The sequence below is a fragment of the Patagioenas fasciata genome, chromosome 25 (genome assembly GCF_037038585.1).
Source record: "Patagioenas fasciata isolate bPatFas1 chromosome 25, bPatFas1.hap1, whole genome shotgun sequence".
In the NCBI taxonomy this organism is placed as follows: Eukaryota; Metazoa; Chordata; class Aves; order Columbiformes; family Columbidae; genus Patagioenas; species Patagioenas fasciata.
Window position 1 is genome coordinate 2,809,015 of NC_092544.1, and position 27,040 is coordinate 2,836,054.

General features: G+C 63.2%; 1 protein-coding gene across 3 annotated transcripts; it reads left to right on the top strand.

Annotated features, from left to right (window-relative positions):
- Window positions 1-209: 209 nt before the first annotated feature.
- On the top strand, window positions 210-26,755 carry DLGAP3 (DLG associated protein 3). Of its 3 annotated transcripts, none has more exons than XM_065857338.2 (12): window positions 210-388; window positions 15,914-15,996; window positions 18,334-19,405; window positions 20,376-20,581; window positions 21,038-21,104; window positions 21,201-21,435; window positions 21,883-22,223; window positions 22,341-22,426; window positions 23,086-23,510; window positions 24,066-24,157; window positions 24,308-24,451; window positions 24,744-26,755. In XM_065857338.2, the coding sequence occupies exons 3-12, from the start codon at window positions 18,392-18,394 to the stop codon at window positions 24,960-24,962; spliced, it is 2,829 nt and encodes a 942-aa protein (XP_065713410.1). In that variant the 5' UTR covers window positions 210-388; window positions 15,914-15,996; window positions 18,334-18,391; the 3' UTR covers window positions 24,963-26,755. The 3 variants fall into 3 exon arrangements, with proteins under 3 accessions (XP_065713410.1, XP_065713407.1, XP_065713408.1); XM_065857335.2 differs by having other exon boundaries at window positions 211-388; window positions 20,990-21,104; XM_065857336.2 differs by lacking the exon at window positions 210-388 and adding an exon at window positions 5,151-5,297 and having other exon boundaries at window positions 20,990-21,104.
- The last annotated feature ends 285 nt before the right edge of the window (window positions 26,756-27,040 follow it).

Genomic DNA, 27,040 nt, shown 5'->3' on the forward strand with positions numbered 1-27,040 from the left:
TTGCCCGGCCCCACGTGTGTTCCCCCTCGCCTTCCCCCATCCCGCCTGCCCCCCGCCGCACCGGGGGTCCCGGGGCGCCGGGAGGCGGCGGCAGAGCCGCACCGGAGCCATCTTGCGCCGCCGCCGCCCGCTCTGACTCCCGCGGAAAATCCACCGCCGTGTCTTGGCTGCGCCGCGCTCCGCTCCGCGCCGCTCCGCGCCCATCCGCGCTGCACTGCGGGGCCGCCGCCACTCGCATGCTGCCGCCCGCCGCGCTCCCACGCGCGGGGCGCCGGCCCGGGCCGCGCCGGGACCAGCCGAGCCCAACCGAGCCGCTCCGGTACCGGCCGGGCCGGACCGTCGGGGAGCCGCCCGGCAGCGGCCGGAGGATGTAGGCGGCGGGAGCGGGGTAAGAGCGGCGGGGGACGCGGGGCATCGGCGGGCGGACGGGCGGGGGCCGCGGTCCCGGGGGAGCGGCGGTGCCCAGCGCGGGGGGAGATCGCCCCAACGGGGAGCCGGGGCCATGCGGGACCGGGACGTGTCGCCCGGGGACCCATCCATCGTCAGCCAGTGGGTGCTGGGGAGGTGCCGAGGGGGATGGCAAGATGGCTGGGGGCATCTCACCGGCACCGCGGGGCTCAGCTCAGCCGGTGCGGCTGCTCGGGATCCCCCCGCGGGTGCAGGGGAAGGGGTGCGGGCATCCCCCATCTCCTGGTGCGTGAGGCTTTCGGGAGGGGGCTGAAGCTCTCAGGCTCTCCAGCATCCCCTCGGCAGGCAACACTGGCCATCCTGGTGCTCCCCTGCTGCGGAGGGCTCAGGCCAGGCTTGAGCAGGCCCAGGACCCCTCCACAGCCCGGTGGTCTCTGCTCCTGCCACCCTGCCAGCCAGAGAGAGCTGTGTCCCAGCCGGGCCAGTGTGGGTCCAGGGCTGCTGGTGGGTGCTGGGAGCTGGCACAGAGCACAAGCCGAGTGGCGACTCTCACCATACATCCAGGCTCCATGGTACAGCCAGCCTGGCAGGCAGGGAGAGCTTTTCAGGGGTCTGGGGCTGGGTCTCTCTCCTCTCCTCACCTTCCTTCTCCCAGCTGGTTGGGTTTTGTTGGGGCAGCCAGTCTGGTCCATCCACCCTGTGCCAAACCTGCAGAGCAAGTTGGCTCTGGGACCGTTTGTCACTCTCCATCCTGTGACATCCAGCCCTGCACGTCACCTCCTTCGTGGGGCTCAGGGCCACACTGCCCACAGCAGGTCCCTGCCTGCTCCCTGGGCAGCTATGGAGCCCCGAGCAGGCAGGAGACAGAACCAGGCTGTTGGGTGCCTGCTGCCCCACAGGAATCTGGGCTGGGAGCAGAAGGCCTCCCTTGGTGTAAATTGGGGCAGGATCTGGCTAGTAACGCAGATTCTCCTTTAGGAAATGGATGTCGTTTCCCGTCTATCTGGGTTCCTTGCTTCTGTGCTCCCGGTGTCCTCCCGCACGCGTCTGTGGCTCCCAGCCCCCCAGGACCTCATCAATGGGGGATGGACCAGGGGCATGGCCACCGGGAGACGGGCACAGCCACTCGGGAGTCTGGCAGGAGGCATGGCAGCCCTTTCTAAGTATTATTCAAGCGCCTGCAGGGCCAAGAGGGAAAAAATAGCCATCAAAGTGACTGTGGAGCATCCCTGGAGGGGCCTCTCCTGGCTGCGGGGGTGGCGGGAGCACTGGCACAGCGCAAGCGTGAGCCGTGTTTGGGGCTGCCCCGGGTGTTGTTACCTGCTGAGCCTGGGCACCAGGGCTGGCTCTGGGCATCCCTGCTGCAGGGGAACGAGGTGACACAACTGTGGTGTCTCCATCCAGCCTGGGCGAGTTGGTGCTGAGCCCTTGGTGCCCAAATCTCCGTCCTGAGTGCCCAGCACTTGCAGAGAGCAGTGGGGACCCCAGGCTGGGGGCCCCTGGGGGCCCTTCCTTCAGCCTCCCCATCACAAGTTCAGGGCAGGGCTGTGCTGGCACCTGTGGGATGCAGAGCCCATACAGGAGCGGCTGTGCTGGTGTGTGGGTGTCCATGGGTCTGTCCCCTTGTTGGGGCAGAATCTGGCCCCACGCTGGGGTCTTGTGTGGCTGGGGCTCCAGATCCAGGTTTTGCAGATGCTCGCGTCTCTCCAACAAGCTGATCCGAAACCCTGGATCCCACCCAGCCAGAAACTGGGATCTGGAGCCAAAGGTGATTCTTGGCCCTTCTTGCCATCAGGGGCGAAGCTAAAATCTGGATCCGAGCGGTGACATGAGGAGCCTGGATCCAGATTGTGGCTTGTGCTCCTTCTGCCCATCAAATCGGGTTTCCTGAAATAGCCTGGTGAAGACCAGAGCCCGGCAGGGACCGTATGACAGGTCGCCAGGGGTGTAGAAGCCCCACCGCGATCCTGGCTGCCTGCTTCAGGAGGTTGGCAGCCAGCAATAATTGTAATATACAGTGCCATTGCCGGAGAGCGCAGCGCTGGAGAGCTAAGAATAGCAGGCGAGACGTGCCGGCAGCCGGGGGACACGTGGGGAGGGCTGGGGACCGGGGGTGCACGGTTGGATGTGTCCCAGGGGACACCCCGGTGATGGGATGGGTGGAAGTGGCTGCTCGCCTCCCTCATCGGCGGGAGAACGTTCCTGCGGTGCAGGTGGCACAGGGCATGGCAGGTGCCAGCGGAAGGTACGGGGACGTGCCGAGCAGTGCCTGGTATTGCTGACCCTGCGTAGCACCCTTCAGTGTGGCCTCAGGGCTCTGCTGTCCCCAAGAGCTGCCTGTGAAGCCTGTGCCACCAGAGTGCTCTGTGCCCTCGGGATTGTGGCCGTCTTGATGGCCCTGTGTCAGCCACTACCCCAGCAAATGGCAGCATGGAGGGGGCACCCTGGGATGAAGGAAAGGACCAGACTCTGAGCGCAGCACCCCATGCTCGCCTCCCTCTCACTGGGCAGGATTGAGCCCCTTCTGCTGCCCCTGCCCTGCCCAGCACCCAGGGGGGATGGAGGGGCCGTGGCGCCATGGGCACACGAGCTGAGCGTGAGCAGGGCAGGCCGCTCTGTGCCAGCCGTGGCGGCAGCATGTGGCAGCAGAGCAAGTGCCCATCAGATTAAGGAGAATTAATTTGTACTTTCCCTGTTTCCGTGGGGCCGGGGGTGCTGTGGGCGCCCAGTGTCCCCCTTCCGCGAGCAGCTGTGCTCCCGCAGCTCCTGTGTCAGCTCTTCTACAACCTGTCCTCAATCCTAATTAGATTTTCCATGTTCCCCCCCCATGACCTCAGTCCTCCCCAAATGCTGGAGCGGGAAGGAGCCATGACATGGTTTCTAATCAGCTTCTGAATTCAGATTTCTCTTGCCTGTTGGAGGAGGCTTCTTCCAGCCTTTGTCTGGTGCTGCCTGAGCAGGGTGCTGCTCTGCAGTTCTCCTTGATGCCGCGCCGGCAGCCGACGCCGGTGCCCCAGGGAGCCAGCGGCTCAGCATCGCACACGGAGGCAGCCAGGAGACCCTACAGAAACACGGCGCTGTTTGGAACTGGGCACTTGCGAGAGCATCACCAGCACCCACAGACCCTGGCATGGGTGGGAGCCAAAGCGGGCGGCCCCCTCCGCCACAGCGTGGGGCTGGCAGGTGCTGGAGCTGCTGCGCGGTGCTGTGCCAGCGGTGCCGTGCTGGTTTTGCCGACCGCTCCTGGCAAGCACCAAGCACCACTGCTGCTCTTTTCCTCGGGCTCGCTCTACCTCGCTCCCACACGGCTGGCCGACGGGTGCAGGAGCCGGGTACCGTGCCCCACGTGCCCGTCCTGGCACAGCTCCACTGCGGCCGGTGCATTGCTGGGTTTGGCTCCTTCCCTGGCACCCGGACCTTGTCAGCAGCGAGTTGTGGCTCTGAGCGAAGCCAGGGGATGCAAACACTTCCCAGCGCTGCCAAGCCCCAATTAATAGCCCGTGAATCATGATGCCGTTGGAAGAGCAGATGTTTGTGGCGTGGTTGCCAGCGCTCGGCGTTTCACCGAGGGTCTGTTTGGCCTTAAACTGGCAGCTCCAGGCGGCAGGCGGTGGCGGGAGCCTCGCTGCCTGCCTGGCCCTCTCCCCTCTGTGGGGCCAGGAGCCGTTTGGGCTTGGAATTAGCTGAAGTTTTTGGTGGGCAGAGCAGAGCGGGAGAACAGCCTGTCCGTGGGCGTGTGGGGGTGCCGCTTCGGAGCGAGAGGACTGCGAAAGCTGCAGGTACTGAATCCCAGCATGACGCCCAGGGGGACCTGCCGGTGTCCCATCCCTGGTGCTGTGGCCCTGGTCTGGGACACCCCCTGTCTCCGCAGGGGGCTGGAGGGTCTGCGGTGGGACTGGGAGCCCTGGGGATGGTGAACTGGTTGTTAATGGGGATATGCTGCGTGTCTTGGATGTGGCTTGGCCAGGTTGGTGTCCCCAGCAAGAGGGTCAGGGCGAGACCCCGTGGCAGTTGATGCACCCAGGCTGGTGTTGGTGCAGGTGAGCCGAGGGGTCTCAGTGTTTCATGTCATGGTGTGTCTGCTCTGGACCCCCCAGGGCCCTCTCTGGGAGCGGGGGAGCCGCAGTGGATGCCAGTGGGTGTCAGGGTGCGGGGGCTGGTGGGGGCGAGGGCTGCGCACAGGTGCTTGCGGGGTGCAGAGGAGTGGGTGGGTGTGGGGGGGCGTGGGGATGCCGCGGGTGGGAGTGGGGGGGTGCAGGAAGTGCAGCGCTGCAGCAGGTGTGCATGGCTGTGGGAACATCCAGGTGCACAGGGATGCAGAGTGCTGTGCGTCCGTCCCGGCGTGCGGGGCTGTGTGTCCATCCGGGTGTGCAGGGCTGTGGGAACATCCAGGCACGGGGATGCAGAGTGGTGTGTGTCCGTCCGGCTGTGCAGAGCCGTGTGTCCGTCCCGGCGTGCGGGGCTGTGTGTCTGTCCGTCCGCGCACGGCGATGCAGCGGGGCGGTCCGTGGGCGTGCGGGTGCTGCTGGCGTGGGCAGCCCCTTCCCGGGGGTGCAGGGCTGTGCGCGGGGGTGGCCGGAGCGCGCCGGGGAGCGCGCGTGGGTGTGTCCCCAGCGTGCGGGGGCGCCGGCTCCGCCCCCGCCTCTCGCCGCCTGCAAGGTGCTGGTGTCGGCCCAGGCGCTGGGAGCGTGGCCACCGCCACTGCCGTGGGTGGCCGTGACCCCGGGGACGCCGGTGGCCGCTCGCCGCTCGCTGCGTGGCGTGGCCGCGGCATGGGCAGCCTGCGGGGATTTCGCAGGAAGAGAGCGAATCCAGCCGCCGCGCCGCTTCCGTCCTCCGGCTCCTGCCGAGCACAGACGGGCAACTTCGTGGCATAGCGGCAGCGGTGGGTGAGTGGGGCGGTGGGGGCAGGAGAAGGGGCTGCCCGGTGGGAGGGGAGCGGGGCTGGCTGTGTGCAGGGGGGTCCGTGCCTTGCAGAGCACGTCTCCCAGGAGAACCCTGCTTTGTGCCAGCGGTGCCGGTGCAGCGGATGCGCTGGTGGGGGGAGCCGAGTCCCCCTATCTGGGCAGAGTGGGAGACCTCCAGGCAGCCCCTACTCCCGCGGAGCTGCTCCTAACCCTTTCCTGGCCAAGTCCTCCTCCCCGGCAGCCACCTCCTCGTCTGGGTGTGCAGTATATGGCTCCCGGCCAGCCCTCCCCAGACAAGCCTCGGCACAGCCTCGGAGCTCACCCGGCTGGGATGGGGACTCCCAGCTCCAAGCTCTCTGTTCCCTTTCCCTGCGCTGGGGGCTGTATCTACTGGGGCCGGGGAATGCGTGCATGGGGGCTGTGCCCGCGCTGAGCTCACCCTTGGGGACACAGTATGCTCAGCCCTGGGGACATGGTGGTCTCCATGCGGGTGTTTGCTCAGGATGGAGGAGGCAAGACCTCGCTGCTCCCGGCGCAGCTCTGCACGGCGCCACACTGTGCTGGTTGTCCCCAAGCCCGGGAGCAGAGTCCCAGGGTGGCCAGGCTGAGCATGTCCGAGCGTGTGGGAAGCAGGGCAGGGCTGCACCTCTGTGTGTGTGAGGAACAGGGTCCCCTCGGTGGTGTCGGTGTGTTTGCCCATGGATGGAGCTGGGGAGCCCCGGCTCTTCCTGCCTGCCAGACGGCCCTGCTGCTGGCGAGCGGCACAGCCGGTGCCGACATCTGTGCTTCGAGCCCTGCCTGTCTTTGGTTCACTCCTTGGCACAGTCACAGTGGCAGTCGGGTCCCTCTGTGCCTCTCCATGCTTGTCCCCCATCATCTTGCTTCTCACTGAGATGAACCTGTATTCTCTGTTGTGTTTTCTTGGTGTGAAAACTGAGGCAGGAGAGAGGGAAACAGCAGAGCCCTCACCCGATCCCCACCATCCTCAGGCTCAGACCCACGCCTCACCTCGGGTTGTTTCTTTCCTGCTAAGTGAGTGATGCCAAGAGCCGGGGGGGAGCAAGGGCGTCCCGGGACACAGCCCAGGGCCGTGGCTGCCCTGGGGCCCTGGAGCCGCCTGGCTCCTCCTGCCGCCGCCTGGCGCGTCCCTGGCCTGGGGCTGCGGAGCAGCTGTCTGCGGCGGGCGCTGCCGGGCAGCAGGTGCCACTGGGTGTGGTGGTGGCCGTAGATGCAGTGGTGACAGCCGTAGGTGCACTGGTGGCCATAGTGGCCAAGGCGGTGGCCATGGCGGTGCGTGCTGGTGGCCGTGCTGGTGGCAGGCGGGCGCTGTCCGCGGTGCTGATCACTTTGCGTGGCCGGACAGGACAGGGAGCAGCGTGTCCTGGTCCCTCGGTCTCCCCGGGGCTGCGATGGCCGTGCTGGGGCTCGGGGTCCCCCCAGTCTCCTGGGGACATCCCAGCCTTTGATGTGCGGCAACTCCAGACAGAGCTGGCAGGATGGGCAGCTGAGCTGTGGCCATGGCTGTCACCCCACGCCCTGCCTGTGGGGCTGGGTATGGCCTGCCCACCACTGCCTGCCCCACTGCGCAGGTCGGACTGGGAACGGGTGCCACCAGTCGGACTGGGGAGTGGGGCAGGGCAGAGCGGCCACCTGAGAACACAGGCCACCAAGGCTCCATCACACCCTGCCGGGTCTGGGGCAGGCTGCAGAGGTGCTGCCAGCTCAGTGGGCGCAGGGTGGCTGATGTGGCATGTCCAGGCAGCGCTGCTGGCTGGGGACATTGCACCCACCTGCACCCCCCGGAGCTGTGTGCCCAACCACGGTGCTGGTGTCAGTGCTCCCAGCACAAAATGTCAAACGATGCAAATGAGGTTGCAGGAACGGCTGATTGAAGGGCCCTGCCCCGCCTCAGAGTTGCAATCAAATATGCAAATGGATCCTGAGGAGGCTAGTGAAGGCTATTAATAGCGGGGGATGAGGCTGTGAGGAAGCATGGTGTTCCTTGGGCGGATGGGGCTGTGCTGGCTCTGTGTGTCCCTCTGCCCTGCACGTGTCACCTGGGCAGGCACCTTGGCTGGGTCACAGGTGGTCCCCGTGGGAAGCCCAGGGACACTGGCTATTGCTTTGCCCACCATGACCCTTTGCAGGATGGGTGCTGCCCGTGTGCCTGTTCTCCTCTGTGAACAGTGCTTGTCTCCACGTCAGACAGCTGAGGAATCCCTGGGGAAAATCACATTCATTGAAAACACCAGGCTGAGATTTTCCCCCGGTGAGTCGGACACGGAACAGTTACGTACCTGGGGGCACCTGGGTGCTGCTGGGTGGGTTACTGTGGCTTGGTCTGGTGGAGGGACCTGAAGTAGGTGTCACTGTTTGGGTGCAGGGAGGGGCTGGGTGGTTCCTCCTGGCCCCCCACCCTTCAACCTCTGCTTTCATCTCCCGTTCTCCCTCCTGGTTTTCTTCCATTGCCATTGCGACACAGGATGTCCCTCCTCTGCCAGCTCCAGTGCCAGCACGAGGCAGGTTCCCACCATGGCACTGGTGGGGACTGTGCTGTCCCCAGCATCCCCAGTCAGCGTAGGGGGCTCAGTGTGCTTGGGCCCCCACTGCAGCCTCTCTGTCCCATCTCACGGGTTTTGGGAGCTGGGAACCACCTGACCTTTTTAGAAAATTGTGGAAGTAAGGCTGGAGACAACAGTAACTCATTATTTAAAAATCTGAAACTGGAATAATTAGCCCAATTAACAGTCTCAGGTGATGTCTTATTCCATCTGATAACGGCCTGAGGAAGAAGGAAATTAATTAACCCATCAGCCTGACATTTGTAGGTCACTGCCAGCTCCTCATGCCCACCTGGGCAGGAGCAGGGGTGGATCGGGGTGCTCGTCCTGCTTGGTGCAAGGGATCTGTGGCTTTTGGGGGTCTCGGTGCAGAAGGGGGAGCTGTGGGTGAGTCCAGGCACCGGCTGGGGGAGGTGATTTGGGGATTCATGTGTGGGGGGAGAGGCTGCTGTGGTCCGAGGTCAGGGTGATGGGCAGGGGGACGGGGCTCGGTGTCCCCCAGGACCGCTGCCAGCGTGGGTTCGTTAGCGAGGCAGCAGCTGTAGGCCTTTAAGGTTGCTGTGGAAACGGTGCTGCTCGTTACCGGGAGGAGCCTCCTGCTTTCCAGGCAGGGCCCCCCCATCGCTGTGGGCGGGGGGACCCACACCCTGGACACCTGGGACTGCACAGACCCCCGGGTGTGGGGAGGGACATGGCAAGGGCATGGCCGTGCGCAGGCAGGTGGGTGGTGTTGGGTGTGCAGCTGCCATGGTCCAGGTCCCCTCCTGTCCCCTCCAGCACGGGCGCCCCAGCTTGTCCTTGGTGTGGCTGGTGGTGCCAGGCAGGGCTGCACACGCATGGACATGCATGCACACGCGTGCACATGCATGCGTCCCTGCACAGCGTGGGTTGCCAGTGTGCACACCTCCCCGGGCAGCACAGTCATGTCCCCACAGCCCCTGGGGACACTGTCCTCACACCTCTGCTGTCACAGCAGCGTGCACACATGGACAGGGACCTGGCTGGCACCATGGCCATGGGAACCACGCTGCCAACCCTCCTGGCACGGCGTGGGGTGCAGACCGTGCCACGGCAGAGCCCCCGACCGCAGCCCCACAGGTGGCTCGGGGAGGCCTCAGTGCTGCTCTTAGCTCGTGGAGTTTTAATGAGGTAAACTGTCTGAAAAGCTCCGTTTGCCCTAAATGCCCATCCCTGCGTGAAGCTGCAGCGGCGCCGCCCGGGCGCACCCCGGAGCGGGACAGGGGCTGCGGGCGGGCACACGCTCCTGGGCCTGGCACGTGGCAGCGGCAGGAGGAGGAGGAGGACGAAGGCGGTTTAGCACATTTGCAATCATTTCCCTCCTCCCCTCTAAGTTTACAGCTTACCTCAGCGGCTTATCAGCCTCCAATCTCATTAAATCAGGCAAATTGTAGCATCTGATATTTTATGGAGATTAAGGTGTGCGCCCAGACTCTATAATTATCGGCAAAGATGTATTTACAATACCTTGTTGCTAGTAAACAAAAAATAACTTCAGATCAAAGTGCTTTTACAGAGAAATAAATCTACCAATAGAGCCCCGCTGCGGCCGTGGGACGTCGGTGCTGCCCGGGGTGGGTGGGCAGCGCGGGGGCGGTTCGGGGATGTCCCTGGTCCCACGTGGCCACTGTGGGTCCCGTGGGCTGGGGCCACCCCTGGGCTGGTCCCTCATGCTTGGGTGTCCCTTGCTGGCATCTCCCATGGGTGTTTTCTGGCACCCACCCCTCTGGCCGCGGTTCCACCAGGGGTTTCCACCCTGGAGCCCTCCCCGCTCGTCTGCGGATGCAGGACTGGGATTTATTGGCGTGAGTGTGCAGCAGTAGCACCTTGCCCTTCCATTTTTCAGCGCGGTGGGAGCGCTGCGGATTACCGATGCGGTGATGCTGGTTTATTGCTGCCTGAAGTGGATTTATCTGCGTGGTGGGGACCGGGCTCACCGCTCGTGTAAATCACCGGTTCGAGCCCCGGTGCGGTGGCTGCTCCCACCGGGACAGGCTGTTCCAGCCTCCCCAGGGGTTTCCATGGCCAGGCTCCCCCTGGGGCCATACACCGTGTACCCCAGCTCTGCTGCCCTGTCCCTCCTCTGTTTCACTCTCCTGCCCACTGAAACGAGAATAAAATGGTGATAATGCTGCAGACATCCTCTGGAAAGGGCTCTGAGGCAGATGAAAAGCCCTACTTAAGAGTGAGGGCATTATTATTAATAACTCGGAGCGAGGCTGTAAATTCAGCCGACACAGCTATTACGGGAAATGAACCTGCTGCCGTGCAGGATCCAAGGCTGCACGGGACAGGGATGGGGACCGGGATGGGGACAGCAGAGCGGGGCTGGACGGCTCTGTGCTGCTGGCTGGGTCGTGTCCGCAGCCATCGGGGCAGCACAATCAGCAGGGGCAAAACCTCTTGGCAGACACCAGCTCCCTCTGGGCTCACTGAGATGATTTCTCGGCTTTTCTGGAAAGGCTGGAGGTGTGAGGGAGGGGATATGGTGCATGGGTCTCCCCCTAGCAGGGAAGGAGATGGCTGCGGTCTGCAAGAAGGCTGAGGCCTGGCCGCAGCTCGGGACAGGCTGTGGTCAGCAGGACAAGGGAAGTGATCCTTCCCCTGTACTCTGCATTGGTGAGGCCACACCTGGAGTATTGTGTTCAGTTCTGGGCCCCTCAGTTCAGGAAAGATATTGAGGTGCTGGAGCGGGTCCAGAGAAGAGCAACAAGACTGGTGAAGGGACTTGAGCACATGACCTATGGTGAGAGGCTGAGGGAGCTGGGGTTGTTCAGCCTGGAGAAGAGGAGGCTTAGAGGTGACCTCATCACTCTCTATAACTACCTGAAGGGAAGTTATAGTCAGGTGGGAACTGGTCTCTTCTCCCAGGCAGTTAGCAATAGGACAAGGGGACATGGGCTTAAACTCTGCCAGGGGAAGTTTAGGCTGGATATTAGGAAGAAGTTCTTTACGGAAAGAGTGATCAGGCATTGGAATGGCCTGCCTAGGGAGGTGGTGGACTCACCGTCCCTGGAGGTTTTTAAACTGAGATTGGACATGGCTCTTAGTGCCATGATCTAGTAAATGGGCTGAAGTTGGACCAAGGGTTGGACTTGATGATCTCTGAGGTCTTTTCCAACCTAGCCAATTCTGTGATTCTGTGATTCTGTGACAGGGGACATGGCGACAGCTGGATGGGACCTGCCGCAACTGTCCTGGTGCAGGCTGACTGTGCCCATCTGGGGAGCATCCATAGCAATGTTACACCTTGGCAAAGGTTACATTAAAATAAAAATAACCTGGTGCCGTTCGTCACCTGGCGCCTGCAGCCAGGTCAGCAAAAGGGGAAGAGCTGCGGTGGCTCCCGCTCCACTGGGATGACTTCACCTCCAGCACTGTCACCCCTGAGCGGGGCAGCCCTGGGGCTGGTGGGATGTGGTACCCGGGATGGCAGAGCTGGGCAGGGTCCCGCGGAGTGACAGGGCCATGGCCATGGGCTTGTGGTGCTGCCTGTGCCCGGCTCGGGAGCTTCTGCGGGGGAACGAGCTTTGATATAAATATCTTTTTGCTCAGCACACGACCTACTTTCCAGACAATGCCATTAGCCTCCCGACTCCCTCATTCATCTTCTGCCATCCTCCCCCAGCCCGCCCCGCGCCGGCACCCACACCGGTGCTGCGCTCCCGCTGTGGTGCGGTGAGGCAGGAGGGGTGCCTGGCTCGGTGGCACCGTGGGGACACCCATGCTGGGGCTCGGGGCCATCTGGAAGCCCCATCCCCATGGATAAGGGGGGAGTCTTGCTGCCTGGCCTCTGCTTTGGCCTTGCAGGGGGTGGCTGGGTGTCCTTGGGAGTTTCTGCACCCCATCCCAAGGGTGCTCAGTTCTGTTATCCCTGGCTCTGGGGCCACGCACGTGGCTCATCCAGGGACAGTCCCACGGGAGCTCCCATGTGGGGGCAGAGGCTGTGCCGCACAGTTGGGAGCGGGTGGGTGGGATCAGGGGCAGTTTTGGCAGAGGGTGCCCAGTCGCACTGACGTGGGGCTGCCCGGCACCCCTGGTGACAACCCTGCCACCAGTTTTCCCCTGAGAACTGGAGCCGCCTCCCAAGGAGGCAGCGTGGCCCCCGGGCCCACCGCCCGCACACCTCCACGTGCCCCGGGGCTGAGCCCCCACTCCTCCCCTGCAGCTAAAATTAAATATTCAATTTGTATTGCTGGTAAATCCTGTAAATCTCTTTTATCTCTAAGCTCTTGTAGCAGGAATATCAGTGGTGTAATCTGTGTGGGGGGCCGTCCCGCTGCCCTTTGCAGCTCCCCGATTTGGACCACGCTCCCCTTTCCCCGTGTTTTCCAGGGGATGCTGTGGGGCTGGTGGCAGAGCGGGACCCCAGTGACCACAGCAGAGCACCCCATGGCACCCACTGTGCCCGCTGCGGGGATGAGGATGTGCGCTGTCCCCACACTGTGCGTGATGGGGATACTGGTGTCCGATGTGGTCCCACCAGAACATCCCTCATCCCTGCTGTGCCCCTGGCTCACCAGCCATGTACCCCCCTTTGCTCTGCCCCCACACGCTAAGAGCATTGTGCAGAATTAATGTATTTAAATATTTAGGTTTTCATCAGCTTTGCAAATTAAGCCCATCCATTAAAGCGACAGTTTGGGTCCTCTGCTGGCAAGCTGGGCTGTGCCGTGCCCTGGGCTCGCTGTGCCCATCTCAGCCCTGGTCCTGAGGGTGCCCAGGGGTGGGATACAGGCAGGGAATGGGGCACAGTGGCCCAGAACATCCCTGCCAGTGCAGGGACCAAGGACTTTGCTTCCTCACTGTTCCCAGGTCCTGTTTGCTAGAAATCTTCTACTTACTGTTGGAAGAGCTGCAAGACAGGACGATGTTGCAAAGGGAACTGGTTGGGATGGGTGTTATTTGAGGTTGGAGTGGTTGGTGCAGCGTGCTGGGGAAAATGGGACACAGAGAAACACCGGTGGCAGTGAGAGCCCTGGCGCAGCCAAATGCCCGGTAGAAGCAGAGCTGGGGATGGAAGGACCAGCCTGCCCAGGAGCTTGGTGGGGACGAGCAGAGATTGTTGGTGATAAGGCTGTGCCGCCCTCAGCTCACCAAAGCAGCTTTGGAGTGATCCCCAGCTTAAGTCATTACACCGCGTGGCTGGGGAGATAAGTGGCTTTTTAAGTCTGGGCTGTGTGTGGGTGGGGAGGGCAAAATGACATGGGGTTGGGAAATGGGGTTCATCCAGCACTGCTGCCAGCCGGGGGCCCTGGCACAACCAGCAGTGCCTGGGGGGCTGCCATGGACCACAGGTGCCTGGAAAGGGTTCCCTGGTAGGAGCAGGTCAAACTCCTGGGGATGCCCAGAGCCCACTGCTCTGCAGGGGTGCCTGATGGGGATGGCGGCAGAGCCCCCAGGGCGAGCACAGATGCTCCTGCTCATCCCTTTGGTGTGGAAGAACATCAGATGTGTAGGTCTTGTGTCAGCTCTCCGGGATCACCTGTACTTTCCCCCTTTCCACCGAGCTCTGCGGGGGCACCGGGGAGCGTGTCTGCTGCTGCTGGCCCCAGGCAGCATGGGCAGATGTTGAGCATGTCCGTGGGAGGGAAGCTGTCTGTGGGCATCACCGGTGATGGGTGCTCAGCCATGCAGTGTGGTGCCCATGAACCCTGCGCCAGCTGGCACGGGCTGGGGTCCCCGTGGCCCTGGGGGTCCCTCAGGGTGGTCTCGGGGCTTGGCCAGCTGTGCTCTGGCTGCTCTGGCTGTTGGGGTCCCAGCAGTCAGCTCCCTGTGTGCTGTGTCCCATGGGCAGGATGAGCATTGCTGGGGGGCCAAGAGGGTTGCAGGTGCTGGTTCCTTGGGCCAGCTCCCTGCTGACATGGTCCCTTCCCTGTGCCATCTCTTTCCTTCTCAGCCAACGTCTTTGTGGGCTTTGGCTGCCACCCCAGTCACACCCCACTTGTACAGGGTTTTGGAGAAGAGGCTCTTTCTCAAAGATCCAGGTTTGGGCTTTGCAGGGCTGCAGCGCCAGGCTCCCGGCTCCGCTGGCTCTGCCCCGGCAGCTCCGAGATGCTCCGGCTCCCTTGCAACCCCCAGCACAGGAACGTGGCTCTTGCCCTGGGGAATTCGGCTCCAGGGACCATGGTGTGTGGGTGTGTAGTGCTGGGCTGCGGGTGCTGTGCAGGGGATCCCGCTCCCCCCGCAGCAGCGGTGGCATCTGCGTTGTGGCGGGGAGTCCCGGCGCTGGCGGCCGTGCCGGGATCCCTGGCAGCTGGGGCGCGTCGTGGCCGTATTTCCTCGCTCTGCTCCAGGAGTAATTGCTCAGACGGGGACTTGGGGCAACTCCCATCCCTCTCCCGGCATGGTAATGAGTCAAGAAGACTCAAAGACAAATGGCTCATTAAGAAGCAGTGCTGCATTGCAGGATTTTTCATCCCACCAACCGCTGCATCAGCAGAGGCAGCACCTCTCGTGCTTGCTCTCCCCAGCCCTGGAGAAGGAGCTGTCAGGCAGCTGGGGATGGAGCCAAAATTAATCATGTGCTTAATAACCTGCCCCTCCTGTGGAACGGCCTGTCCCCAGCATCCCCGTGCGTGGAGCGGGGCAGCAGCGCTGTGTTCTGGCCCCGGAGCACCACGGTTTGGTGCTTGGCAAGGGGGAACATGCCGGCGCTGAGCTGGGGAGATGCTCCCAGCATCGGGGTGCCAGGACCCCAGCCCCGCTCCCCAGGTCCTGGGCAGCACGTTGCTCTCAGCAGCCCGGGTAAACACTTCTTACTCCACTCACATTTGCAATTCTTCAGCTGGTATTTGTCCTTCAGGACTTTAAAAATCTCACCTCGTGCCAAATTTCCAGCAGCGGCTGGTTGGTTCCTGCCCCTCACAGCCACTGTCATTAGCAGTAACGGGCTTTGATTTCCTGATTGCATTGAGCACATTACTGCGATCTTTGCATCCTGCTCGCTCCCTTTCCCTTCTTTCCCTTCTTTCCCTTCTTTCCCTTCTTTCCCTTCTTTCCCTTCTTTCCCTTCTTTCCCTTCTTTCCCTTCTTTCCCTTCTTTCCCTTCTTTCCCTTCTTTCCCTTCCCAGCTCTTACTTACCAGGTGACAAACCTCTCCCCGGTGCCACTCTCCTCCCTGCCTGTCACAGCTAATGAACCATCGGTGAGCCGCTTTCAGCTATTTCAACTTTTAAGAAAATAATGACTCGGCGCAGAATTATGTACTAAATTAGGCGATCTCTTACTAAGCCCCTCTTCTTTTTTTTTTCTTTTCCAGGCTGAGTAAATTTTACTAATACAGCCTAATAAAATAACAGAGCAATTAGTAATAAAATAAAATGTTTGCTTTCCACAATCCCTCTCACTTACAATGAGCTGGGTAAAAAGTAAATAGATTAAAAGCACGGTGGAAACAACCTGGCAGTATTCCATATTTATTTTCTTCCGACGACCATAGATCAGATTTGCTCAGCTCCTAAGTGGGAAGACTGCTTTTTTTCTCCCAGGCTCCAGCTTGTGCGCGGCACCAGGCGCTCACGCTGCGTGTTTGTTCTCTCCTGCTTTCATCCCCAGCCATAAAGATCCCCAGCAGGACCTGCGCTGGCAAAGCCTCGCGCTAATTTGCAAAGCAGAACGGGCCGAGCTCGCGTCTCTGCCGGGCCAGCGGCTGGGAAAAAACCCCCTTTGCTCGCGCTGGAAAGCCGGGGTGGCTTTGTGGAGCATATGGCCGGATCCGGAGCAAATCAAAGGCGACGGCGAGGTGGCCGCTGGGCCGGCTCCGGTGCCTGCTGGCAGGGAATTGCATAAGAGGATGGGGCAGGGGATGGTTTTGGGGCTAAGCTGGGCAAAACACGTGTCGGCGGCCGCGCGGAGCCGTTCCCGGTGCTGCCGGCGCGGGCGGCGCTGCCTGTGGGGCAGGAGGGACAGCTGGGCTGCTGCAGAAACATGCAGGGAAGTGGGTCCAGCTGGTTTTGGGGAGGAACACCCTTGTTCTTCCTCCCTGGGCTTCATCTTCCTCATCTCACCCCCCCCCAGAACCTGCTTCCCCCGGGAGACCCCGCAGCGAGGAGCCGCCGTCACCGGGGCCATGAGGACAGCATCCCACTGAGCGCTGGGCGGTAAGTGCCACCACGGCGTCACCAGGACCCCAGCGGGGACTGCCTGGGAGGGCAGGGGGTCAGGACCCCCCAGGAATGGGGCTGTCAACCTCAGCTCTTCTTTGACCTGGAAATTTTGGCAAATCCCATCTTGCTCTGCCCCAGGGTAGTTTGCCAGACCCAGCCATTGCAGTGGGGTTTTGTGGTCCTGTCACCTCCCCACTGGTGGTCCTGGAACTGGAAGAAATCTTTGGGGACTCTGAGTGTCGTGGGGTCCACAGTGGGGGGTTCAGGCTCAGACCGGTCCCCACAATACCACCAAGGCAGGATCTCACCAGGCAGCTGCTGGGAAGCAGAACCGCTGCTGCCAAATGTCCCCATGGGAAATGAAGGGACGGAGCTGAATTTTGGCGTGGCCCGTGGCACTGAGGGTATGGGCCCCTGTCCCTTCGCTGACCATCATGGGTGGGAGACATGATGGGAGCAGACATCAGAGGGGGAATTGCCGGTGGGAGCTTCTCCAGGTTTCAGATGCAATAAAGGCAAGAAGTGAGTTATTTGTAATGGTAATTACGCTCTTCCAGTTTATCCTAGCACATAATTGTGTGGGCGGTAGGTTCCCACTGGTGGTAATTACCCTGGTGTTAAATGGCACAAAATTCAGCCAGGCTGGGTTTTTCCCCCCGTTTTGAGTCTGCGTTTCGGTGGCACAAATCCCCTGCGTGCCCAGGGCTGTGCGACACCAGCTGCCATCGCATGGTGAGGCTCCAACTGGGGACAGGAGTGGGCTCAGTGGCTTCTCCTGCCCTCTGCATGTGGCCGTCCCCACCAGGACATGGGGATGGGGACCCTCGACCACTCTGCCTGTGCTGAGACCCCCAGGATCACTCCTCTCCTCTTCCCCATCCCCAGGGTGCCACAGGGACTGGCTGGTCCCTGGCCAGGGCACAGGCACCTGTGTGGCTTTGGTGAGCTGGTGGTGGCCAGGGCGTAGCATCCTTCACCACAGCGTGTCCCCATCCTTCTGCCCCTCTGCTGCCCCTCTGCTGCCCGTGTCTGTGGCATTGCCGCGGTGCTGCCTCACCCGTGCAGCGGTGGGCCCAGTTTTGTTGAATTCCTCCTCTTGCTGAGCACAAATGCCCGCCGGGCTCATGGTGACGGGCTGCTCAGCTATTCTGACTCCTTCCCGCCGCAGCGGCAATATTTGGATCAGCTGAGAGCTTCCCTCCCCGAGCAGGAGATGATAGCTCAGCTCGCAGAGGCAGAGCCAGGGCTGGGAATCTGTCTGTCTGTCTGTCCTGCCGGCTCAACCCTGGGGCGGCGGAGGCAGCCCTCTCCTGTGCTGTGCCCGCTCCTCCGAGCAGCTCTCCCGGGAGGGGAGGCATTCCTTCTTGTACCAGGCTGCAGCATCCTTGGGTTGAGATGCAGCAATTAGGGAGCCTCGTTAGAACGAGAGAGAGACGGGGAGGGTGGGGGGAGAGGCGCAGGACCGAGCCATCCAGCCGTGAAGCCGGGAGGAAGGTGTCGGCAGAGGCTTATTAGGGCAGACGCGTTCCCCGGGCGCTGCCGCGGCCCCGGCTGCCGCTCGCCGCCAACGCTGGCATTGCCGCCCGCCCCCGCGCCCCTGGGGGGTCACCAGCCCCTCTCCTGTCCCAGGGCTCCTCAGGCACATGGCCCCTCCATCACCGCACGTCCTCATCCCTCTCGGCATCCCTCGTTTGCAACCCCCACGTGTCTGATGACCCCGAGATCCACGGGAACCGTCCCACAGTCATCTTTCCCTGCAACCAGTGGGGCAGGCATCCATGGGTCTCCATCCATGGTCGAGTGCGGTGGCCAGGGCTGTGTAAGGAGGATGTGCTGGATGGAGACATCAGAGCGTAGCTCCCCCCGCACCCCGCGGCAGCTCGTTAGCAGCTCTGTGAATCGCAACGGCTGAAAAACTCAGCCAGAACCGTTTTCCTAATGGAGAAACACTTCATAATATTTGGTGTTGGAGAAGAAAACAAGTTTCTGATGATGGCAGCGCATCCTCCCTCGCCGTCTGCGGGCTCCGTGATGCCTGCATCGCTGCTGGCGCTGCCTTCTCCCTCCCGTCCCAGCTTTGTGCTGCCCTCTCGGAGCAACCGGGCCGGGGGTCACCCTGGGCGCCTGGCCCCAGCGCTGTGCCCCCCTTGCCACAGGGAGAACCAGGTTTTGGGCAACCCAGCTTGGATTTGCAGGGGCTCAGCTGGGGCTGAATCCTGCCCTGGGAGCTTCCCAGTGCCCTTGGTTGGTTCCTGCACGACAGCCCTGATGTTTCGCCAGTGGAGGGGTGCAGAGGGGACCATGACGCCGTACCTGTCCTTGTCCCCGCAGGTGAGCCCGCAGGGACAACCCTGCAGGATGCCGAGGCTATGGGGCGGGTGCTGACACCATGAAGGGCTACCATGGGGAGCGTAGCCAGGCACAGCCCTCCTCCGGCCACCGCTGCCGCTGCGTCCCTGAGAACTGCCAGCATCCTGCCAGCTACGTCCAGCACAGCCTTGAGGGCCGACCGCCGTACCTCCTCAGCCCCAGCGAGCCCTGTTCCCTGGAACATCCCTTCTGCCCAGCGCGGAGCCCCGGCGAGTGCCCGGGCGGGCCCCTGAGCGAGCCGCCCTCCGCCAGCGCCAGCAGCACCTTCCCGAGGATGCACCACGCGCAGCAGCAGCCCTACGACTCCTGCGACGAATGCATGGCGACCGCCCACCCCGCCAGCAAGATCAACCGCCTGCCCCCCACGCTGCTGGACCAGTTCGAGAAGCAGCTGCCGCTGCACCACGACGGCTTCCACACGCTGCAGTACCCGCGGGCCGGCGGCGCCGAGCCCCGCAGCGAGAGCCCCAGCCGCATCCGCCACCTCGTCCACTCCGTCCAGAAGCTCTTCGCCAAGTCCCACTCCCTGGAGGCGCCGGCCAAGCGGGACTATAACGGCACCAAGATGGACGGCCGCGGGGACGGCTACCACCACCACCATCACCACCACCACCACCACCACCACCAGTCCCGCCACGGCAAGCGCAGCAAGAGCAAGGACCGCAAGGTGGACTCCCGGCACCGGTCCAAGATGATGGGCTGGTGGAGCTCCGACGACAACCTGGACAGCGACAGCAGCTACATGGTGTCCGGCCGGCACGCGGCCGACCAGGGCACCCAGTACTGTGTGGACGCTCCCGAAAGTGCCTTCAGAGACTTGACCTTGAAGAGTCTAAAGGGTGGCAGGGAAGGAAAATGCCTGGCCTGTGCCGGCATGTCCATGTCTCTGGACGGCCAGACGCTCAAGAGGAGTGCCTGGCACACCATGACGGTCAGCCAGGCCCGCGAAGCCTACCCCAGCACCGGTGGCACCGACAAGACCTTGATGCTTCAGGAGGCAAAGGCCAAAGACCGAGCGTACCAGTACCTGCAGGTGAGGGGCCGGGTGGGGTGGGGGCTGTCACCCCAGGGACCACGGCGATGATGCCACGGGGCGAGCCGGGGCTGGGACCCTCCATCCCAGCACCCCGGTCGCTGTGGGGATGCTCCAGCTCCGCTCCACATCCCCAGCACTTGTGTCCTGTCCCACGGGTCCTGTGCCGGTCCCCACTGTCCCTGTCTGCCGCCTCTTGCCCCCTTCCCACTGGCTTTGGGGTCAGACCGGCTCTGTCGGCTCAGGGCTGCTGGTGGCCCCGTGCCCGCTCCCTCCACACAGCTTTTATCCCGCTTGCGCCTGGCCGGGTGCCACCGCCTGCCTCGTCACCAGGCTCCCTTCTAGGTCACCCCCCTTCCAATTAAAAACTAATTAACTCTTCTCTCCTTTTCCCCGGGGAAGGAGACAGGGAGCAGCAATGCTGCGCTGGCTGGGGATGGGAGGTGACTGGGGCCCCTCTCCGCCAGGAGCAGGGGCATCGGGGCAGGGTGACAGCCCTGCCACCACCCCCGTGGAGCCCAGGGGACACTGTCCTACTGCCACAGCCCAGTAAGGACCCCGTGGTGCCGGCACCAGTGGCACATGGTGGGACCGGCAGCTGCTACGTCAGCCACTGGCATGGGTGGGATTTGGCCCAGCCATGCCTGCCGGGGGGGCTGCAAGGTGGGAGCCGCTGCACCACTCTGGGTTTTGGGGGTACAGGGAGCTGTGGCTGTTAGGAGGAGTCGGCTCTCCTGGATTTAAGGGCTTTCCCAGGGATGGCAGTGCCCCCAGGCTCTGTCCCCGCAGCTCTGGGGTGCTGTGGGGAGGGCAGAGGAGCCACGCTGGCACATGCACGCTGGGTTTGGGCCATGCACACGTGCCAGGCTCAGGCTGGCATGTGCCATGCGGCTGGTGTGGGGCTCAGCTCTGTGTCCCGATGGCGGGAGCCCGGCCACCACGTCCTCCACTCGCTCGCCTCCTGCCCCAGGTGCCGCAGGACGAGTGGAGCGGGTACCCGGCGATGGGCAAGGACGGCGAGATCCCCTGCCGGCGGATGCGCAGCGGCAGCTACATCAAGGCCATGGGCGATGAGGACAGCGCCGACTCGGACGCCAGCGCCAAAGTATTGCCCAGGGCGGCTGCGCGGCGAGACAGCTACCGCCGCTCCTCCAGCGCCGACCAGGCCAGGACCAAGTAAGGGCTGTCACCTCCTGGCCCCATCTCAGCACCGCAGGTGGCAGTGGGGACGTGGGCTGGGGGTCTCCAGGAGCTTTAGCTGCGCTTGGTGGGTGCTGGGGGGTCACGGCTCTGCTGGGCTTTGGGGTGAGCAAAGGTTGGGGAGGATGGGCGCAGTCAAAAGGAAATGACTGGGATGCCACTCAGTCCTGGCGGGTGACAGGCTGGCTCCTTGTCCCTGGCCTCGCTGTGTATCCCTGCGGTGGCTCCACAGCGCTGGGGGACAGGTCTGTACCCCAGGATGGCATTTTGGGGAAGTTATGAGCAGGGGCTGGCAGGAGCGTCGTTGCGGCTGCATTTCCGATTGCTCTGCTGGAATGTGTTGCTTTTGGTGCCATCCCTTCTATTCCCGCTGTCTCTCATTAGGTTTGCAAGTAGGCACTATTCTGATTCATATATCTGTAACTGTCCCAGCTGCTGCACGCCACCGCGAATGCTCCCGCGGGGACAGGGCTATGGGCGTTCCTTCACCACCGGCCAGGTAGGGTCCCACGGAGCAGGTTGGGGAAGGTCGGGGGTGGCAGATGCTCCTCACCCCCAGCCTGCCGCCCCGCACCTCACCCACCGCTTTCCCCAGATCAACGATGAGCTGAACCACCAGTTCGAGGCCGTCTGCGAGTCGGTGTTTGGCGAGGTGGAGTCGCAGGCGGTGGAGGCGCTGGACCTGCCCGGCTGCTTCCGCATGCGGAGCCACAGCTACCTGCGGGCCATCCAGGCGGGCTGCTCCCAGGACGACGAATGCCTCTCGCTCTTCTCCATGTCGGCCCCCGCCGGGCCGCCCATCACCAGCAGCATCCTGAAGCCCAGCACCTGTGAGTCCTGGGGGATTTTGGGGGTGCTTGGCCATGCAAGGGACCCCAGTGTTTCCCGACCTGTACTCACCAAGGGTGCTGCTGTCCCTGCTCCTGCACCCCGTCCTGGGCAACCCCCGGCACAGGGTGTGAGCGTCTCGCTGGTGGCTCAGCCCCAGTCACAGGGCTTTTTTGTGTCCCCAGCACCTGTCTGCCATTCCCTCTTTCCTTCCACTTCTTTCCTCCCCACCTCTGCCCCTTGTTGGGTGCTGCAACAGCGTGGGTCTGGGGTGCTTTCCAATCCCTTTCTGGGGATGAACTGGCCAAACAGCCCCTCTGAGCTCCAGCTCAGACCTCAGGCAGCTGAGGTGCAAAACCCTGTTCCCCCGGGGTCCTTGTTTGCGGCGGGAAATGAGCAAGTGTCTGTGTTTTCACGCGCCTTTTCATCCTGCGCCTCTCCCACAACAGCCTTCAGTTACAGAAAAGCTCCACCTCCCATCCCTCCAGGAACCAAAGCCAAACCCCTCATCTCCGTCACGGCGCAGAGCAGCACCGAGTCCACCCATGAGAGTTACCTGCCCAGCGAGGTTGCCCGCAGCCCCGCCTGGTCCAAAGATGCCACGGCCCGTTGCAACTCAGCTGAGAGCCTGGAGAGCTCCAAGGTGACGGCCGTGGCCCTCGACCTGCCCCCGGTCCAGCCCCGTGCCGCTCCCAAGCCCTCCACACTCATCATCAAGGCCATCCCTGGCCGGGAGGAGCTGAGGAGCTTGGCTCGGCAGCGCAAGTGGCGTCCCTCCATCGGCGTCCAGGTGGGCTTCTCTCCTCCCCGCGGGCTCTGAGCCTGCCTGAGCAATGTGGGTGATGCTGAGCTGCTGCGCTGCATCTCGGCGCCAACCCTCCAGCGCTCTCCCTTTACCCCTCGGCAGGTCGAGGCCATCTCGGACTCAGATACGGAGAGCCGGAGCCAGAGGGAGTTCCACTCCATCGGGGTGCAGGTGGAAGAGGACAAAAGGTACTGTGGGGTCGGGCTGGGCTGAGACGTGCCACACTCGCTGCATGGGGGACTGTGTCCCCGTGGGGCTCTCTGAGCTGTCCTGCAGCATCTTCTCCCTCTCTCATCTGGCTGTGGCCTCCAGAGCTCAGCACCGTTCCCAGTTGGATTCCCCTCTTGGAGCAGGATCTGGCCTTCCCTTTACCCCAGGGATGGGGCTCCCCTGCTCCCACTCTGTGCTTGGAGGTTCTTTGCTGGGGCTCAGCCCCGGGGCTCGAACCTGGCCCAGGTGCAGATGAAACCTGTGGGCTTTTCTGCAACTAAACACAATGATTTGGCTGGGGTGGGAGCGCTGTGTGCTGAGACCTGCGCAGCCCGCGGGAGGGGAGCTCCGGCAGCGTGCCCACACAGCCCCGGTGCATGGTCCTCTCCATCCCCAGTCCAGCGCCAGTAGCTATGGAAATGGGTTAAGAGCAGAGGGAATGAGGGACCGGCGGGTTCCAGCTGCTCAGGGTTGTCCCCATGGCCCCAAATATTCCAGGATCGAGACCAGTGCCCCCAGCCCCATCCTTTCTGTGGGAAACCCTGTCCCTGCCCGCAATGGCACCCGGTAGGAGGACAGGGTGGCAGGGCTCTCCTCGCTGGCCACCAGTGTCCCCACATGCTCTCGCTGCCCCCAGGCGAGCGCGCTTCAAGCGCTCCAACAGCGTGACAGCGGGCGTGCAGGCGGACCTGGAGCTGGAGGGATTCGCCGGGCTGGCCGTGGCCACCGAGGACAAAGCCCTGCAGTTCGGGCGCCCCTTCCAGCGGCACTCCTCGGAGCCCGAGTCCGGCCGGCAGTATGCCGTGTACAAGACGGTGCACACGCAGGGGCAGTGGGCGTACCGGGAGGACTACCAGCTGCAGTACGACACGGTGGAGGTGCCCCGGCGGGATGCCTGGATGGAGCGGGGCTCCCGCAGCCTCCCCGACTCTGGCCGTGCCTCCCCCTGCCACCGCGATGGCGAATGGTTCATCAAACTGCTGCAGGCAGAGGTGGAGAAGATGGAGGGCTGGTGCCAGCAGATGGAGAGGGAGGCTGAGGACTATGACCTACCGGAGGAGAGTGAGTTGGGCGGGCTTGTGGGGTCAGGAGGTTGTAGCATGGAGGATGTTGGTCTCTTCTTCCAAGTAACAAGCAACAGGATGAGAGGAAATGGCCTCAAGTTGCGCCAGGGGAGGTTGAGGTTGGATCTGGGGAACAATTTCTTCCCCAGAGGGCTGTGGGGCATTGGAACAGGCTGCCCAGGGCAGTGCTGGAGTCACCATCTCTGGAGGGCTGGACAGACAGAGATGAGGTTCTTAGGGACATGAGGCAGTGCCAGGGGTGGGGTAACGGTTGGACTCCATGGTGGTCCTGTGAGACTGGGGGGCACAGCCACAGCCCCGCTGTGCTCCCACTCTGCAGCACCTTCCCTGCCAAGGCTGAAGAGTTTGGGTGGGGGCAAGAAACACCAGGAAACCCTCAGAGACCAGAGGGGTCTGGAGGAGGGAGGAGACCCCACATGGGCTGGGGGCATCTGGGCTGTCCCGCTGCCCCAAGGGGGTGCAGGTCCCCACTGTGCAGGGGAGGGGCTCTGTGCCCCAGGGGAGTGCTGACCATCTCCTCTCGCCCTGCCAGTCCTGGAGAAGATCCGCAGTGCCGTGGGCAGCGCCCAGCTCCTCATGTCCCAGAAGGTGCAGCAGTTCTACCGCCTCTGCCAGCAGAACATGGTGAGTGCCGGTCAGCATTCTCATACCCGTAACTGGTGGAAAAGGGACTTTGGGACAGAGATCCTCCCAGCAGCATGGGGGTGAGATGGCCGCATGGCCAGCAGAGCCGATGTCCCATGGGTAGATGTGGCTGACACTCTGTCCCTGCAGGATCCCAACGCGTTCCCCGTGCCCACCTTCCAAGACCTGGCCGGCTTTTGGGACCTCCTGCAGCTCTCCATTGAGGACGTCAGCATGAAGTTCGCAGAGCTCCAACAGCTCAAGGCCAACGGGTGGAAGATTGTGGAGCCCAAGGTAAGGGTGGCAATTGTCCCGCTGGGATTGTCCACTGTCACCTCTCCCTCCCTCCTCCCCAAGCACATCTGTGCCCAAACAGCCGCTGCTGGGCTGTCACCAGCCACTGCTTCTAGCAAATACTTGTGAAAACAAACATGTGGGGAAAATGAGGCTAATGAAGGGGCTTTGGCACCCATGGCAGTGCCGTGCATGGAGGTGCACGTGTCCGGTTGTGCCAGTCCTGCCGGGATACCCATTCCCTGGAGGTCCTGGCCTCACGCCCACCCTGAAACCCCCATTGTCTGAGCAGGAGGAGAAGAAGGTGCCTCCCCCGATACCAAAGAAGCCGCCGCGCTCCAAGGTGCACCCGGTGAAGGAGCGCTCCCTGGACTCGGTGGACCGGCAGCGGCAGGAGGCCCGCAAGCGGCTCCTGGCAGCCAAGCGAGCTGCCTCCTTCCGCCAGAGCTCGGCCACCGAGAGCGCGGACAGCATCGAGATCTACATCCCCGAGGCGCAGACCCGGCTGTGACCGCAGCCGTCGCTTTTCTACCCGGACTGGACGGCGCAGCCGTAGCTCACTGTGATGGGGGCCACGGGGACACCCTGGGGCAGCTCTTGGCCCCGCTCACAGCTTCTCTCTTTTCTATCTTAGACCTTTTCGTGGATCCAACGGCGGGTGAACACAAGCCCGGTTCTGCCCCGTCCCGTTGCCCCCTGCCCGCATGCCCCTGCCAGCCTCTCCCAGGGTCCGGGGCTTTCCCTCCCTCTGTCCATCCTCCCTGGGGCCATGTCCCAGCTCTGTCCCCTTCTCACCCCCCAGACCTTCTGCACCCCCCATGTCCCAATTGAGAGGTGACCCTCAGCTCCCGGCCCCGCCGGGTTGGAGGGGAGGGGGCTGCAGGCAGGCCCCCCGCCTCTCTGTACTCAGTGCAATCCCCCGGTGCGTGCCGGGGATGGGTCCCCAGAGCCCCCCCAACCAGAGACCCCCAGCCCCGCTCCCGGCTCTGCCAGCACGAGGCTTCAGGACACGGCTGGGACAAGGGGCTCCCCCCACCTGCCTCCTGCTCGGGTGCCATGGGGGGCTCCTTCCCCTCTATACATATATAAATATAACCTGAGGAATAAACCAGAAACTCCACGTGACCAGCGCTGTGTTCTGGCTGGTGGGACGCACCAGAGCAGCAGAAACCCCCTGGTCATGGTGAGCTGCCCCGCTTGCCTTGCCCAGAGCATCGCGATGCGCTTGCCCCATCCCGCTCAGCCCTTCTGCTCCATCAGTCTGTCCCTCTATCCATCCGTCCTTCCCTCACGCCAGCCGGGAGCATCTCTGCAGCGTGGCACTAACCAGGGATGGGGACCTTGTCCCCCCATGCCTGGGATCTGTGTCCCCAGTGTGCGAGTGAGGTGGTAGTGGCGGGGAGACCTGCCCACAGCCCATTGGCACCTGTGGGGCCGGGGACCGTGGTGGCTCTGCCCTGGGCCAAGCTTGGTGCCAGCAGGTGGGATGGCGGTGTGGACACGGCTGGGAGCTGCCACCTGAATACAGAGCTGCTAGAGATCACCCGGGGGGGGCACCCCTTGTCCCCAAGCTCCTGGTGTCCTGTGGGGAGGGAACACCCCAGGACATGCACCTGGTACCCCACGGGACCAGGGGCCACCCTGGGACACTGCTGCTCACTGCACGGACTGCAAGCAGGGCAGGGAGTCCCCTGTGTCCCCTCCAGGGCAGAGCAGCACGGCAGGACGGGAGGTTGCATCTGCCCCATCCCTGTCCCCATCCCTGGTCCCTCTCCATGCATCCTGTCCCCCACAGTGTCCCTTTTGGTGGCAGAAAGGGGAAGACGCTGTCCCCAACCCCTGCCACGCCAGCAGCATCACCAGCCACCCCCCAGGCAGGGCTCATGGGTGCCGGGCAGCTCCCGAAATCCGCGGCCAAACCTCACCCAGGGCCCTCGGGCAGGGCAGCGGACTCGGAGGCAGCTGGAGGGGCCCAGCTGGCGCCCCCCATGTCACGGGGGGCCAGGGCTGGGCAGGGGGACACCTCACCGGGGGTCTGTTGGTGCTAAACACCCCCGGGACGGCAGCACCCGCTCAGCCACCCACAGCCCCTTCCCACCATGCTCCCCCCCTGCACCCCAGATTTAGGGACATGCCTGGGAAGGGCCCCCTGGCCCCCGCCCTGGCCAGCGCCGTGCAGTGACCGTGACACGTGGCTCCCTTTTTATTGTAACGAACCGCCGCAATTAATAAAGATGACTTTGGTTACTCTGGGCCAGCGGCCACCTCCCCACGGGGACATGGCCAGCGCCGGGCTCGCCTTTCCCTGTCTGCCACCCCTGCGTGTCCGTGGGTGGGAGAGGGGGGATCGTGGGTGGGAGACGGGGTCTCACTGGGGCAGGTGTCCCCGTAGGGTGGCCGGGTCGGGGTGTCCGCAGGTCCCCGTGGGTCTTTCTGTGGGTGTCTCCCTGTGTCTCTCTCCTCCCCGTCTCTTCCCGTGGGTCTCTTCCTGGGAAGTTTCTCCCCCGAAGTCTCCCCGTGGGTCTCTCGGAGGGTGTCTCCCTCTAGCTCTGGCCGTGGGTTTCCCCCGTGGTTCTCACCATGTCTCCT

Coding starts and splice junctions, on each gene's coding strand:
- DLGAP3 (XM_065857335.2), top strand. CDS start 18,392: ATGAAGGGCTACCATGGGGAGCGTAGCCAGGCACAGCCCTCCTCCGGC. Junction 22,427..23,085: donor CAGGTGGAAGAGGACAAAAG/GTACTGTGGGGT, acceptor CGCTGCCCCCAG/GCGAGCGCGCTTCAAGCGCT. Junction 24,158..24,307: donor GCCTCTGCCAGCAGAACATG/GTGAGTGCCGGT, acceptor CTGTCCCTGCAG/GATCCCAACGCGTTCCCCGT.